Source organism: Macrobrachium rosenbergii, chromosome 8 (assembly GCF_040412425.1).
Source record: "Macrobrachium rosenbergii isolate ZJJX-2024 chromosome 8, ASM4041242v1, whole genome shotgun sequence".
Lineage (NCBI taxonomy): Eukaryota > Metazoa > Arthropoda > Malacostraca > Decapoda > Palaemonidae > Macrobrachium > Macrobrachium rosenbergii.
In genome coordinates this window covers 68,382,764-68,398,067 of record NC_089748.1, presented here as the reverse complement: position 1 = coordinate 68,398,067, position 15,304 = coordinate 68,382,764, and the positions used below count along the sequence as shown (strand labels likewise).

The window sequence follows — 15,304 nt, the reverse complement described above, 5'->3', positions numbered from 1 at the left end:
AAAGGTGAAGCTTTAGCATCCAAGGAGGTCCGACCAGAGAGCAGGAAAACACGTCCTCATCAGACGAGGCCAGAAAGTAAAGTGAATGCGTGACACCGGGAGGGTGGTAGTGTGGGTCCCCCACTGCAACCACCCAACTACCTGGCCGGTAGTTATACCACCACACTGCCTCCTTAAGTCTTTAGCGGCCAGTTCAGCTTCACCGAAAGTAAAGGACCAAGGGTTTGTATGTTGGGAAAAATGCATTTTACTTTTAAAAAATGCGATTTTTATATTTAGGAAACAACCTGAATTCTCAAGAGTAACAGTTTGATTAGATATTTAAATAAACAGTGAGTCAGATAATAAAGAGAGAGTTTGATACTTGCCTTAACACAGTGATTATGAAAGTCTGTGATAACAATGTGTCCCATACTGTTTACTGCTGCAAAGTGAGGGCCAGCAAACTGAAACTCATCTGTTCCTCTGTTGCCAAATTTAGTCAAAAGCTTCCCAGATTGTTGGAAAATACAAACACAAGAGGCTTTGTTATCCACAACTATAATGTGACCATTGTTATCAACACACACCCCTTTTGGTCCTGGAAGAAAAAACAAAAATTTATGTAATTCTACATACTCCATGAAGTGAAAAAAAATCCTAAACTGTACTCCATAATATTTGTCTTTACCATCTTTTGCCTGACTAGTTAATTTATTTTAACTTATGGTGGCTGGAATCATTAAAAAACATATTTAAAGGTCCTTCACATTCCTAAGTAAATTATGTGAAAATGTTGAATAAGAGAAATACTGTACAGTAATACTGTTTGTATAGCAATGAAAGCTTGTTTACATAAGTGTCTGTTTCTTGTTTAATCACAAGATTCTAGCATTTTATAGCTGGCATAATTAGGAAATTTATTCTATTTCTGACCTGGTATGAAAGCAGCAGTCTTGGATTACTGTACTTATGGTTCAACACATTTCAAGGAAATGAGAATGTGTAATTTTAATATTCACATTAGGTAAGAAAATTAACAACACATTTGAATTAAATCTGGAGGGATGAATGGGCATACACAAATATATATTTATAGAAACTACACATCTAGTAGAAGAAATATACATTGTTTGATAATTTAAATTAAATAATAACATACCATTTGGAATGAACAATTTCTTTAACCCTCTCACACTTACAGGGGTTCCTATAGTGCCACCCGGTACACAACTTATGCCGTGGAGGGAAAAGTGGGGCTCGCGCGGAAAAGTTTCTTTGTAAAAATTGATATGTCCAAACTATAAATGATATAGGCTTCTGGTTTGTTTTATGATGGTGGCGAATGATAATTTTTTCCCAAAGCAATCAGAAAATCTTTGCAAAGCTTAGAAATAATAAAAGAGACGTGATGAACGTGAATTTTTAAGGGAAATTGTAGATATTTTTTTGAAATACAGTAATCATGAAAAATATAATAATTAGGTTTGGAGAGTTTATTTTATACGTAAATTGTGTGGAAATATTTGAACTTTCACGTGGAAGCAATCATTTTGCTATAAATGTGTTTGCTAATTAGCTGCTACCGATTAAAAAATGCTAATTTTTTACGGAGTGCAATTTTCAAATTTTCCAACCTACTTATGTTGATGTTTCGTATTGTACCTAAGTAAGGAATAAAGATAGAAAAAAAAATAATGGTGGCATTAGAAAGCTGAATAAATTTCATATAAAACTCCCAAAAGAAGATATATGTATTGTTAGAATAAAATTGAGCAATTGTCGTCAGATTATGGACAATCTTTTTGTTTTCTAAGAAAATATACAGCAACGATTATTATATAGAAATGTTGATATTTTTACATTTTGCTGTTCAGCACGATAAAGTACAAAGAATGGCCATTCGAATGATGTATAATACATGCACATTGAAGTAATTTACAGATGAACAAACAGGTGTACAAAAAATTATCTATGCATGCATAAATTCCGGCCGAACTACAGCGTTCAATGCTTATATATATATATATATCCACTGACATTTTTTGTAATTACTCTGTAATAAATAATTCTAGAAAAAAGTGAAAACTGCGATGGAAAGCTGAATAAATTTTCTATAAATTTATTACTTAAAATCAATAGGTGTTCACAGTAAATAATTGAGCAACTGAAGCTCAAAGAAGTAAGTTTTGTTTTTTCACGTAAGTCAGTTGTTTGCGCAAGATTTTTATATAGAAACGTTGATATTTTTACATTTTGCCGTTCAGCACTATAAAGTACAAAGAATGGCTGTTCAAATGATATGTAATACATGCACATTGAAGTTATTTACAGATGCACAAACAGGCGTACAAAAAATTATTCACGTACTCATAAACCTTAGGCCGAACTATGCGGCCCAGCTGGGTTCTCAAGGGTTCATATTTATGCTTACATTTTTCATAATTACTCAGTAATGAATAACGCTAAGAAAAAAGTGAAAATTGCAATGGAAAGCTGAATAAATTTTCTATAAATAGCCCACGTAAAAGCAATAAGTGATTCTCGGTCATGTAAAGGTTATACCAGTACAAATGAAATGCGTAAGATACAATTAACACATGTATTTTCCTTAATAGTTACACAGGGCCCTGTTGCTAATATTACACTACTTAATTATGCAATTATAGTCAGAAGGTACTCTGAGGTGGCACGCACCATGACTGTCTTTCAGACGCGCTTCCTAGCCTGACGACTGCTAAATCCTTACTGATCTTCAACTTTTCAAACTGAACTTGCTTAGGTCATAGACTTCAGCTGATTGGTCTCTTATACTTGAAAGGAACCAATAAGGGTCTTCGATGTATGGCACTCATTTGAATTACCCACGCTAAACCCCAGCAATCATATGGCGTTCGACGACTCGGCAGTATGTATCTGTTTGTTACTCTCTGATCACAAAGAGATACACATAACTAGCAGATTTTCTGTTATGTCTCAAACATGAATTTCTATATAATCAGTTCACCACTCCCCCCTCAAAGTTCTGCGTCTCTCAGAACTCGCAACACTATTTTTTTTTTCCTTTTTTTAATTAGTTTCTCTGCTATTTGTGCACTGCCATTTGAGTACCGTACCTCCCGACATGTGCTACTAATAATTCATGCAAAAACAAAAACTAAAATTTAGCAAGTCAAGGTCAAATTGTGCAGTTACAACTGGCAGTTTACAGTGAATTCCACGCATCACATTGCTTTGATTTTTATTTAATTTTTTTATAATAAAAAAAAATGAATTATATAGGATCAATGGAATAATAATTTTTAGCTCCACACATTAACACACCACTTTCTTAGAATTTGGATTGAAATAATCTGCAGTTCAAATAATCAAAACAAGGCAAAAAACCAGATTACTGTCAATCATCAAGACAAAATAATTTTGTAAAATCACAAAAATTAAATAAAAGGAATAAATCACATCAAATAGACATGAATAAAATCAACTTCGAAAAATTAAATAAAAGACCATGGAATGCAAGTGCATAGACACGTTTATGATTTTTTCTTTTCACAACAGCACATAACACCAATATTTGTAACCTTCATCTGTATGCACATTGGATGCACTATTGATCCCCAGACATGCCTGCACGTCATTTTCACTTTCCTCCCCTCTCCCAAATAGCCAGGCAGTCCCGGGAAAGGAGGTACTGGCTTATTCAGGTGCCACATCAAGACATCATCTTTGATGGGATGCATGTGTGATAGGTGGTACTCGCCTTGGACACTGGTTTTAATATGCTGGATCACCGTTGTGTCGTTTTTATTTTCTTTCACATGATATGGTCGTAAGTAGGTGGACTCGAGTTTATGTTTCCTCTGTTGCAGCCTTTTCAGATAGATTCTGTCCCCTATTTGTATCTTAGATGTTTGCGTGCAGAATCGCTGATCATATTTCGTCTGATATTTTTCACTGGTCCTCAACAAAAGCATCTGCGCTGTCTGAAACACTCTTCAGGTCAGGTTACAGAACATCACCCAGTACAGGCAGTCTCCGGTTATCGGCAGGGTTCCGTTTCTGAGGGTGTGATGATAACCGAAAATCACTGCTAACCGAAAATTGGCGATTTTCGGTGCTTTTTCGGTGATTTTCGGAGGTTATTGGCGCTGAAAAGCGCCGATTTTTGGTTATCGGCACCTCTTTTAGGTATGTATCGGCACCGATAAGCGGAAATCGGCAATTTTTGGCGCCGAAAATGGCCGATTTTCGTTGCTAGACAAGTGCCATAAAACCGGATCGCTGTTAACTGAGCCCGCCGTTAACTGGGGACTGCCTGTATTGTTTGACACTATATAGTGCTCAAGTTCTAGGGTCCATGATCACAGTATATGGCAGTGAAGGGTCCTGTCCATACACTAAAAAATAAGGGGTATCTCTTATGGAGCCGTTATACACTGTATTAAGCACAAGTTCTGCCATCGGCAACATCTCTACCACTGATTTGGATTGTCTGCCACTAAATATTTCAAAATATTTTTACTTCTCTATTATGGGATTCAACTAACCCATTGGCTGAAGGCCAGTAAGATGCGACCGTGAAATGTTCTACGTTTAACATTTTTGTTAGGTCTTTTATTACTTTGTTAATAAATTCACGTCCAATGTCACTGATTAACATACGGGGACAGCCGAACTTCACCATGAATGAACACAAGGCTTTGGCAACTGATATCACAAATTTATCCACCATCGCATACGTGTGCGTATATCGCGTGAACGTATCCACCATCACACACACACCTGAATTGCCCATCCCCTGCAGGGAAGGGTCCCACAACATCAATGTGTACTCTGGCAAATTTGACTGGCTCCACTGGCCACATTCAAACCTTCGGAATAGAATGTCTATGGTTTTTCATGGTATTACAGCTGTGGCACTGGGAGATGAATTTTACAATGTCTTTTTTCATCCCTACCCAAAAAAAGGATTCTCGTGACCTCTTGACGGACCATTCTGTACCTTTATGTCCTGCATAGGGACTCGCATGTATCATGTGGATGGCTATCTCTACTAAAGAGGGAGGAAGGATGACACGAGATTGGATATCGCCTGGTCTCTTCCCATATTTACAAAACTGTTAGGAAATCAGGTAAGTCATTACTCACACCCCTTACATAAGTCTTAACCTGTTCAATCCAGGGTTCGGACTTCTGACCCCTCATCACCTTTTCCACACTCCAACCACACAAATCAATCACACACTCTCTCTCACTCCCAGGGCATCCGCTGCCTGACCCCCTTGGAGGATCAGCTCTCTCGTTCTCACAGCTGTCTTGATTCGCACTCCTTCTCTCTCTCCCTAACTCTAGAGATACCTAGCTATTCCCGTTTTCTACACCGGGTACCTCTGAGGCATGCAACTGTTTCTTTTGTTGCTGTTCCTCTCTCTTTGCTGCCCAGGTTGTAACTACAGTCATTTAATCCAATGAGCCTGGCGAGTGGTTAAATCCCCTTTCTTAAATAAGTCTCTCAACGGGTGATGATCTGTGTTTATTTTGACTTTATGCCACAGCAAAAGAGAGCGATGTCTCTCCAGCATCCATAGAATCACCAATGCCTCTCTATCGAAGGTACTGTAATTCTTCCCTGCCCCTTTTAATGCTCATGATGCAAAAGAATTGGTTTTTCATTTCCTGCATCGTCAATTTGAGAAATCACTCCCCCAATAGTTATACTGCTTGTGTCGGTGGATACTAGAAATGGTCGATCGAACTTTGGATATGCCAACAGTTCATTACTAGTGAGTGAAATCTTAAATTCTTGAAAAGCTATTTCTTCTTCCTGTCCCCAAGGAAAATCTGACTGTTTCCTCAATGAATCTAGTGGTCTCGCTATTTTACCAAAATCTTTTATGAATTTACAATAGTAGCCTGTGAGCCCGAGGAAACTGGCTACTTCTTTTGCATTCTTTGGTCGAGGAAATTCTTTAATTGCCATTACTTTATCTGCACAAGGCTTAAGGCCTTCAGATGTTATGATGTGCCCCAAAAATTCAACTTCTTGCTGAAAGAATTTACATTTGATTAGATTAATTTTCATACCATGTCACTTTAAAGGTTCTAAGACTTCAATAATGTTCTTCTTATGTTCTTCTACTGTAGCCCCTATTATGATTATGTCATCTAAATATACAAACACGTTGTGCCCTAGTAGCGAAGCTAATACGGACATCATAACACATGAAATATGGGCAGGAGCATTCTTTACTGCAAAAGATAGGTAATTACTGTATATTCAAACAATTGATCATTAGCTTTAAAGGCTGTCTTTTCTTTGTTACTCTCGTCTATAGGTATTTGATGATAACCTGACTTTAAATCCAAGGTGGTGAAGAATAGCCTAAGAGAAGCATCCATCTTTTTAACCATCACGATTGGTAAGGCCCAAGGAGATTCACTTTCTCTAATTGTCCCTTGTTCCCTTAATTTATTAATTTCGTTCTCTACTTCCCACTGATAACAAACTAGAATTCTATACAGCTTAGATCTTATGGGTGGTTGATCTCTGGTCTCTATAACAAAAGGAAAATGATTTATTCTGCATGGGATTTCGTCGCCAATCACAATTACATTTTGATAACTTCTTATAATTTCCTTGACAATATTTTGATAAGTAACAGGTGTAGACCCATCAGCTGTTCTCAGGAGTCTATCCAGACGCTCTTCATCGTGACCCTGGTGCGTGGTACTCAAGGTCGTGAGTGTATGAGAAGCATCTGTTGTTTCACAAGGTTTAAGGCTGCATATCGACACACTGTCTAATACGATACGCTGATCACTAACGTTAATAAATGGCACATTAACCTCGACGTGTATTACCTCACTCAGACCTGGAATGATAAAATCTTCCCATTTCTGATGGGGTCTGATAAGGTGCCTTCAGGTAAATTCCGTGTGGGAGTCACGGTGAGGGATGAGAGGGTCCCTGGTGGTGCTACATCTCCCGCCTCTAGTGCGGCGGGTACTTCCCCTCCACCACCCTTCGGTCTAAGGGAGACTCGTAGACACCTCAGTCTCTCCCCCTCTGTGGGGGATTCGTTGTCCTTTTAAATATACTTCAATCCCCTTCCCGATTGTGCCAGCTATTATTATTTCGTTCCTAGCTACAAAATCAGTTCCAAAAATAACAAATTCCTTCTACTTGTAATGCTAGTACTACATAGAATATGTGTCACTACTTGCCCATCAGTGGTTACCTGCTGCTTCACGGTCCTCTGGGTTACCATCTGATGGCCGCCTGCTGTACTTAAAACTAAACAACCTCTCATAGGCTGCACCGACCCTGTCACAAGGTGTTCTTCTAACAAAGACACACTTGCACCAATGTCAACCAACGCCCTTTGCTGTCGCTCTCCCACCCATATTTCCACGATGGGCACCTTGACTTCCTTCGTGCATTGAGGGCGGGTGATAGGCTCTTGCATTACCTCTCCTCCTGGCACCCTCAACATTTGGGTAGGGGTAGCAACAGTTGGTGTAGGGCTGTCCACTACTTCTCGGGGGGTTGGTTGACTCCCCTCACTCCCCAACAAGGCGTCCCTTGTTCTTCCAGGGGCATAGTCGTTGTTTGGACCTGATGAGCGTGGGTGTAGTCGGGGGTCTTCCCGACTCCTCCTCCACGCTGCCTTCCCCTTCTTCTCCTTAGTGTATGGGAGCGTTGTTTGCTGGCTGTCGTCATTTTTTGAACAAGCGTTTACGAGGTGGTCTGTTGCATTGCATCGAAAACAAAGTTGCAGCTCAGTGAGAGAAGGGCACTGGGTCCTCATGTGGCCCTCCCTTCCACACCGCCAGCAACGGCTAACCGTCCTTTTCCCGGCTCGTTTCCCCTTGCCTCTTCGAGGTCCCTGGGTGCATGACCCTGCCCCTTGGATGGTGGGTGTGGCTAGCTGAGGACTCGCTTGGTCAGATTGTTTAACCATTGCAACAAACTTGGGAGGTGGTCTGCCCCCTCCCCCTTGCTTGTTGGCATTGTTTGTGGTCTAACAGAATTGAATCTTTGGCAGCAAGGCTTGTAAAGGCCTCTCATCGCCAATAATGAATCCCACTATGGAGGTGGGAAGAATTCGCCTCAGCATGCGTCGGCAGAAGTCTTCTTTTCCCTCTGCAGTCTGGTCTCTTTCAGGGGTGAAGGACTCATAGTCTTCACCAACTCGATTACAAAATGCTGAAATTGACTCTCCCACCCCCAGCACGGGGTTGTAGGCTTCCATTAGCTCCATCTTCTCCTCTCGGTGCAGGGGAAACTGTTCGATGAGGTGTTGTTTAAAAGTACCCCAGTCTGAGGAATAACTGGCGTCCCAACTCCTGATTTGCCGCCCTGCATTCCCGGTCACTTTTTGTTTTGTTTGCACAATTTTTTCTCTATCTGTCCAGCCTACAGTGGCATTTTCAGTAAAGTACACTTTATGAAGGTCTCGATCAAAAGGAAACCTTCACCAGTGCACGAGTTGTCAAACTTAGGCACTGGTCCATCTAACACCGGCAGTTTTTTTAATTTTTTGGACTGATTGCGCTTGTGGGGACGATGTGACGTCGGCCAAAATTGTGGGTGGGTCGACGGGCTTTTTATTTTGTATTTTATTGGTTAATTTGTGCAACTCTTTAAACACGTGTTGTGTGTTCATTGACTGCTCTTTCGCACTGTACTCTTCTCTGGCACTGTTATTGTTAACACTGGCACTGCTAGCACTGGCACTCCTGCTGTCGTGTGCTGATTTTCTTCGAGTTTGCATTGTTTATTTCACCTTCACAATTATGCTGTTATTTTATTAAATGTACTGGCAATACCCCGCGACTGACACCAAAAATATGACCTGATTCTCAGTCATGTAAAGGTTCTACCAGTACAAATGAAATGCGTAAGATACAATTAACACATGTATTTTCCTTAATAGTTACACAGGGCCTTGTTGCTAATATTACACTACTTAATTATGCAATTATAGTTGAAAGGTACTCTGAGGTGGCACACACCATGACTGTCTTTCAGACACGCTTCCTAGCCCGATGACTGCTAAACCCTTACTGATCTTCAACTTTTCAAACTGAACTTGCTTAGGTTATAGACCTCAGCTGATTGGTCTCTTATAATTGAAAGGAACCAATAAGGTCTTTGATGTATGGCACTCATTTGAATTACCCATGCTAAACCCCAATGATCGTATGGCGTTCGACGACTCAGCAGTATCTATCTGTTCGTTACTCTCTGATCATAAAGACGTACAAACAACTAGCAGATTTTCTGTTATGTCTCAAACGTGAATTTCTATATAATCAGTTAAAGTGTTCCCAGAAAAAATTGAGCAATTGAAGCTGAAAGACGGAAATGTTGTTGAAAGAGAAATATATGTAAAAAAAGCAAATTCTTTACTATTTATCTTATTGAAAAAAACTTGAAATATTATTCAAAACACTCAACCATCACTTGCAAACACTTTCATAACAATAACAAATGTGAAAGCTCTTCACAAACGCAGATAAATGACAACAAAGCAAAAAACATGAGAGCGCTAAAAAGACGTGCTGAACTCGGTCAAAACAGGTGAAGTGCTCGAGTTGGGGGAGGACTGCGGTGCAAGTGCGATACCTATCAGTTTCCTGTTTACGTTTTCTTGTAGGTCCAAGATCTGCCCACGCAATGAGACAGTCCTCATTTTCTTCGGATGATTTTTTTTTTGGTGAATTTCCCCCGAAAATAACTCACGGATGACGCCAAAATCAAGTCATCGGAGCACTTACAGCAAAAAATTTATTGATGCAGTTTCACATCATTGGATCACCAGAGGGTTAATATGTCTGTTACAATTTGCTCTCAAGTTTTAACATTTTAGTTAAGAGTTCCTAAATTTTTCTTAAATACCTGTATAAAGATTAATTTTTCTTAAATACCTGTATAAAGATTAATTTTTGATATTCAGGATATCCTGGATTATCTTTCTCTGATAACCAACCTAATTTCTTTCAAAAATGAATTCTGTATGACATATGCTATCACAAGATATCTATATTTGGTATTAAAAATGTTACATCCTGACCTGAGACACCCCCTTCTTTGAGTGGGGTTAACTCAAACCTAGTACATCAGGAGAAAATGATGTAAATATATCTAAAATAAAAGGTAAATATCTACTTAATCCTGTAAATGGCTGAAATAAGCAGTAAACTTTGATGAAGAGGCCATTGTAAGGTGCTTTTATTTACTGAACCACCCACATGCACACCACATAACTAGGTTCTTAAGAAAGTTAATTGGCTTTAGAGGTTAAAATTCTGAAAGGTTTTCCTTACCTAAGAGCTTCCCATGACCAATACGAGTGACAAACTTTCCAGAAGGTTCAAATATTGACACCCATTTGTTTTCATAGTCTGCCACTACATAGTTCCCATTAGGTAAAGCAGCAACACCTGTTGGTCTCTGCATCTGTCCTATGCTGCGACCACGAACACCAAACCTAAAATTGGACCAATGCAAAACAACTACTTAGTATAATTAAATTACTAAACAAAAAAACAAAAAAAATATCTGATGAAGGACAAGAGTTATCACAGTAAAATTTAATGCAGTTTTATTCAATTACTGCCCTTTACAATATATTTTTCATTTTGATAATCAGCAACTGGAAAATGTCTCCAGGTGTAAATGGTGTCTAACTTCACAAATTTTAAAAAGTTCAGCTATGTAATACTGTAATGGCAAAAAATCATCTGGCTATAATTGGTGACATTCACTGATTAATACTCTCATGTCAGGCAGAAGGAAGTACCGAGAAAGATACTGTTTGTCTTGGTCCATGAAACATGTATTACCAAAACCTTATCTGGCAGGTGGCAGCTATTGGCTGATTGCATGTGCTTTTTGAGGCTGGTGTGCCTGTCGTTTACCCTCTATGATTTCCACAGTAACAATCCTTGGGCAAAAATTCATGGGAGAGAAATTAGGCCTCAGATACTAACTCTGACAACTGGATCAGTAATAATATATCTTGCCATCAAGGAGCCAGCCTATGATGGGTCATCTGCTTTCTGTTTAAAAGTTATGCAAAGAATTTTTTTTTATTACTGAATCATTTTTACCCTTTTCTTAATTGTGTACTACTCTACTGTGTCACACATTTCCCTTATATATGTACCTTATTTTTAGTAATTCATAAACTGTTAACTTTGTATTTTATGTCGTATCTAAATATATATGCTGAACAAATTATATGCTGAATGCTTACAATTTGTCTAGGCAGCCTTTCGAATCTTAACAAATCACAGCACACACAATCAACAAATTACAGAACATATGGTAATTAAAGTGTACATGTAATTCTTTCCTCCATGACTAATTTTTTGAGTTATCACCAGGAAAGTATGAAACAAAACAAACTAAAGCAATAGTATTATCACTGACAATCAAATAAAAAAGGAAAATCTGAAAGTAGCAGAGCAGAGACCAATATGAAGGTCCAGAAAATTCTTTTAAAATGGCATGGTTGAAGATGTAGACTAGACAGAAATTCAAGTGGAAAGTAAACTGGACAAAAGAGAGTAGAGAGAACTCGCTTTAAGCCCTTGTCCAGAAAATCTGATGTTAAGGTGATGAATGATAGTGATTTCTTAAAGAATCAAAGTCAAATTAATGTAAGTCCAGCTCTTTTTATATAGTAGTTTGATGGAAAATTAAATAATGAAAACAGTAAACTGCGTAGAACAAGGTTGTGCAAAAAAATATCTACGCTTTTTGTAGATTTGCTAATGTACTGTACAGTAAAGTTGTATGGTAGAATGTCTTTTAATGCTGAAAGCTGGCAATAAAATTTTACTTTTGGTCAAATTGCTTTATAATTATTTTTCCCATATTAAGATTATCAACGTACAACTACAGTAGTAAATTTAGCTTCAAACAGAAATTAAGATTTATCCTTAATTGGGCCTAAGGTATTTTACATATTTTATAAACAATGTAAGTTTTCAATTAAAGGCCCTGGCCTTTACCTTTGGATACTTTGCCATATGTGTACAACAGATGTACAGTATAATCAGGAAGCTTTAGCTTAGTAGTGTATCTAAGTTTGTGAGCATTAAGCAGTTACTAAGTTAGCAGATTCACATTGCATTAATGTATTTACACAAGCAACCATTATATATTCCTTTTCAGAGGTAGGAATTGCAATAAAAGGCTCTGGTTTGTATGCCTAGGAAAAAACAAATTACTTTTAAAATTCTACATTTGGTCTTACAGAAATAAAAAACATCATCTTTTATATGGGAGACTTCTCCCTTAGGTGGGAGGGCTTCTCTGTCGAGTGGCTGGAACTTGAAAAATCTACACAAAAATGCCACAATCCCAGTCATGATTGCAAGTGAGGGATACAATGACTCATGTAACTTCCTACTTAATCTGGCATAGGGATGACACGGTGGACAGGCCCTGTATCTAGTCTGACCCCAGTTGATACTTCGGCCTAGATGCTGCTTTGAAAGGAGGAAGGGAAGGAAGAAACTCCTTTTACTATATTCAAAGTGGTTGGGTGAGATACTTATCTCTATTTGAAAAGAACTGGGTGCCAACAGAATTTTTTGAGCTCCCACCACAGGTCCAAGGAGAAGGTGTCAAGGGACTTGTGGGCACCTCCCTCCAAAACCTTGCTAGTGATGACCTGGACAAGATGCTTTTATGCTGTTAGATTATCTGAAAAGGACCTGTTCTCTTCATCCAGAGTGTTGACACCTTTTTGTTAGTACAAGCAGGCATAAGGAGGAGGCGTCTAGGAATACACTTTCTCTCTGGCTTGTTAGATACAGTAATCAGATGAACTTATGAATCCTTAAAGGATGTCACCCATCTCACTTGTGCAAGAATCTACAAGTCTGGGGCTTGTAGCCATTTCTAACCTTTCAGAGAACTAATCAGTTGACCAGGTAATGAGGTTAAGTGTCTGAGGAGAGTGAGGTAAACATTGTCTGTCCTTGCCAGAAACTTACCCTCATTCCTCAGCAAACTAATTAGTTCTTTCAAAGGGTAGAAATGGTCCTATGCACCTGACTTTGCAGGCTCTTGCAAGGTAAGGTAGGTAACATCCTCCCTCCTAAATTTTATAAGCTCATCAGATTACTGTATCTCATAAGCCAGAAAGAAACTGTTTTCCTGGACACCTCTTGCTTACCTGTACTAAAAAAAGTGCCAACACTTGATGAAGAAAAGGGATCCTTTTCAAATCATCTAACAAAGGGGCCCTTTTCAGATACTCTAACAGCTTCCACAGAGTATAAAAGCATCCTGTCTAGGTCATCACCAACAGAGTCTTGGATGGAAGTGATTGAGAAACCCTCAAATCTCTCATCAGGAACTGACATATTTTTTGTCACTGCCATAAATTCAAGAATGAAGGAGAAAGAGAGCGACCCCTATGTCTCTGAGTGTCAGACTAGATGAGCAACACCATGTAACTTCTTGATGTGCTTTGCCAAGATTCAGGCCAGAAAAACAAGTCTTGAGAGTGAGCTTTCAATCCAAGGCTTCTCCCAAGGGATCAGTGGCAAAAAAGGTGTTGGAAAATGTCTTTCTGTTTAACCATGTGGAAAACAGGTTGAGCATGGGAGAACCCCATGGCTTGAAAAGCCTCTCAACTATTCAAGAATGTAGGAACCACTCCATCTGTACAACCTAACGATGGCTGTGTTGTTGCTCATCTGCACTGCCCAGTGACTTATCAACTGTTCCTGGAATGCCTGTAGGGCTACAGTGCTGCTTGTATTTCCAGAACACTGATAGTTAGATGAGTTGTGTCCTGTGCCCTCACACTTAGAATAAACAAACCTTTCAGATGTGCACCTGACACCTTTGATGCATCTGTGAAGACATGCATTTCCTCCTAATAGTATCCTGCTGTTTAGCCATCTTGCCAGATCCTCTAAACTCAATAAATATTGAATTGAGAGGGAGGATTGCCAAGGAAGCGAGTACAGGTGGATTCTCCTGTGTGGAACAAGCTTTTCCAACAATGATATATGGCCAAGGATGATCTGCCAAAGCCAAGCTGGTTGTTCCTGCTGGGACAGGAACATCATTAATGCCTTCTTGAGCTTGCTTACATGAGAGTCTGACAGAAAGACCTTCAATGCTGCTTGGGCATGAGATTCAACTCTTCCCACTTTACCATGAGCCCAAACTCAAGGATAAGTAAGAAGTGGTAAAGCAGCTATACATACCCTGCAAGTAGGCTCAAGCCAAAACCAAGGTGAAAACTCGGGTAAATGCCTACAGGGCTGTTGCAAAGCCAAAGCAAAGAGTTTAGAACTGGTAAAAAGTCTTGTTGCATACCAAGTGGAGATACTTAGAGAGTTCTGTTGGATAGGTATACTTGAAAGTACAAGTCCTTCCAATTTATCAAAAGCATGAAGGTGCCCTCTCTGATGGAATCTAGCACAGAACATGAAGTTCCAGTTCTGAAAAAAGTCTGTAACACAAACACAGTCGTTCAGTGGTGAAGTTGTCTTCTCTACCAGGAAAATGTGATTGTAAAAACCCCAGGGACTGGTGTTTTACAGCTTGTATAGCAGTGGATCTCGACTGGTGGTCCATGGACCAATAGTGGTCTTGAGTTTTTTGCTGGGCCACGGTACTGTCATTGGGTCTGCTATTAGGCAGGAAGTATTTTCTTAATACAAGCCTATTCAGGTGCTATTCTAAGCTCATGATCTTAGACGGTGACCACTTACATTATTTTCATTACATGAATTTAGAGGACCTTACTAATGTTCAGGGTAGAATTCTCCTAGTTTTCAATGTCTCTATTTAAGTCTTTAATAGCATAAGAATGATGTTTATTTCTCTGTTATTATTTCACCGGGTGACACGGGACCCCGATCCAGAAAAAGGATTTTGACAAAGGAAAAATCTATTTCTGGAGAGGGCCCGTGTCACCCGGGTGACCCACCCTGTTTTTCATTCTCTCCTCCCATGGTAAACTTCATTCTAGTGGGGTGGGTGCTAACATGGAATGCGGCTAGTGTTGCCTTGTATACAGTCCGCGAGTAGTGCATGGGCTTGTATCGGCACCTCTCTCATTGGGACTTTTGACATTGGGAATCTCTATAGGATAAGGTTCCGTGTTTTTGTAGTTCACCCTTTTCCATACACGACTCCATCTAGTGGAGCTCGCTCTGGGGGTAGTAACTCCAGCATTTCATTTAGCTTTCTCTGGTATCTAGCAACGGAATTACCCAGAAATAAGTGCTGAATGGACTTTTTCACCGGGTGACACGGGCCCCTCTCCAGAAATAGATTTTTCCTTTG

General features: G+C 39.3%; 1 protein-coding gene across 12 annotated transcripts in view; it reads right to left on the bottom strand.

The window, feature by feature from the left end:
- LOC136840949 (tripartite motif-containing protein 3-like) overlaps positions 1 to 15,304 on the bottom strand; it is an 882,756-nt gene that overhangs the window by 18,952 nt on the left and 848,500 nt on the right. For all 12 annotated transcript variants that reach the window (XM_067107922.1, XM_067107925.1, XM_067107924.1 and 9 more), the window contains 2 exons: positions 10,309 to 10,472; positions 369 to 580 (listed from right to left, as the gene is read on the bottom strand). In XM_067107922.1, the coding sequence (XP_066964023.1) occupies positions 369 to 580; positions 10,309 to 10,472 (376 nt within the window). The remainder of the gene's footprint in view (positions 1 to 368; positions 581 to 10,308; positions 10,473 to 15,304) is intronic.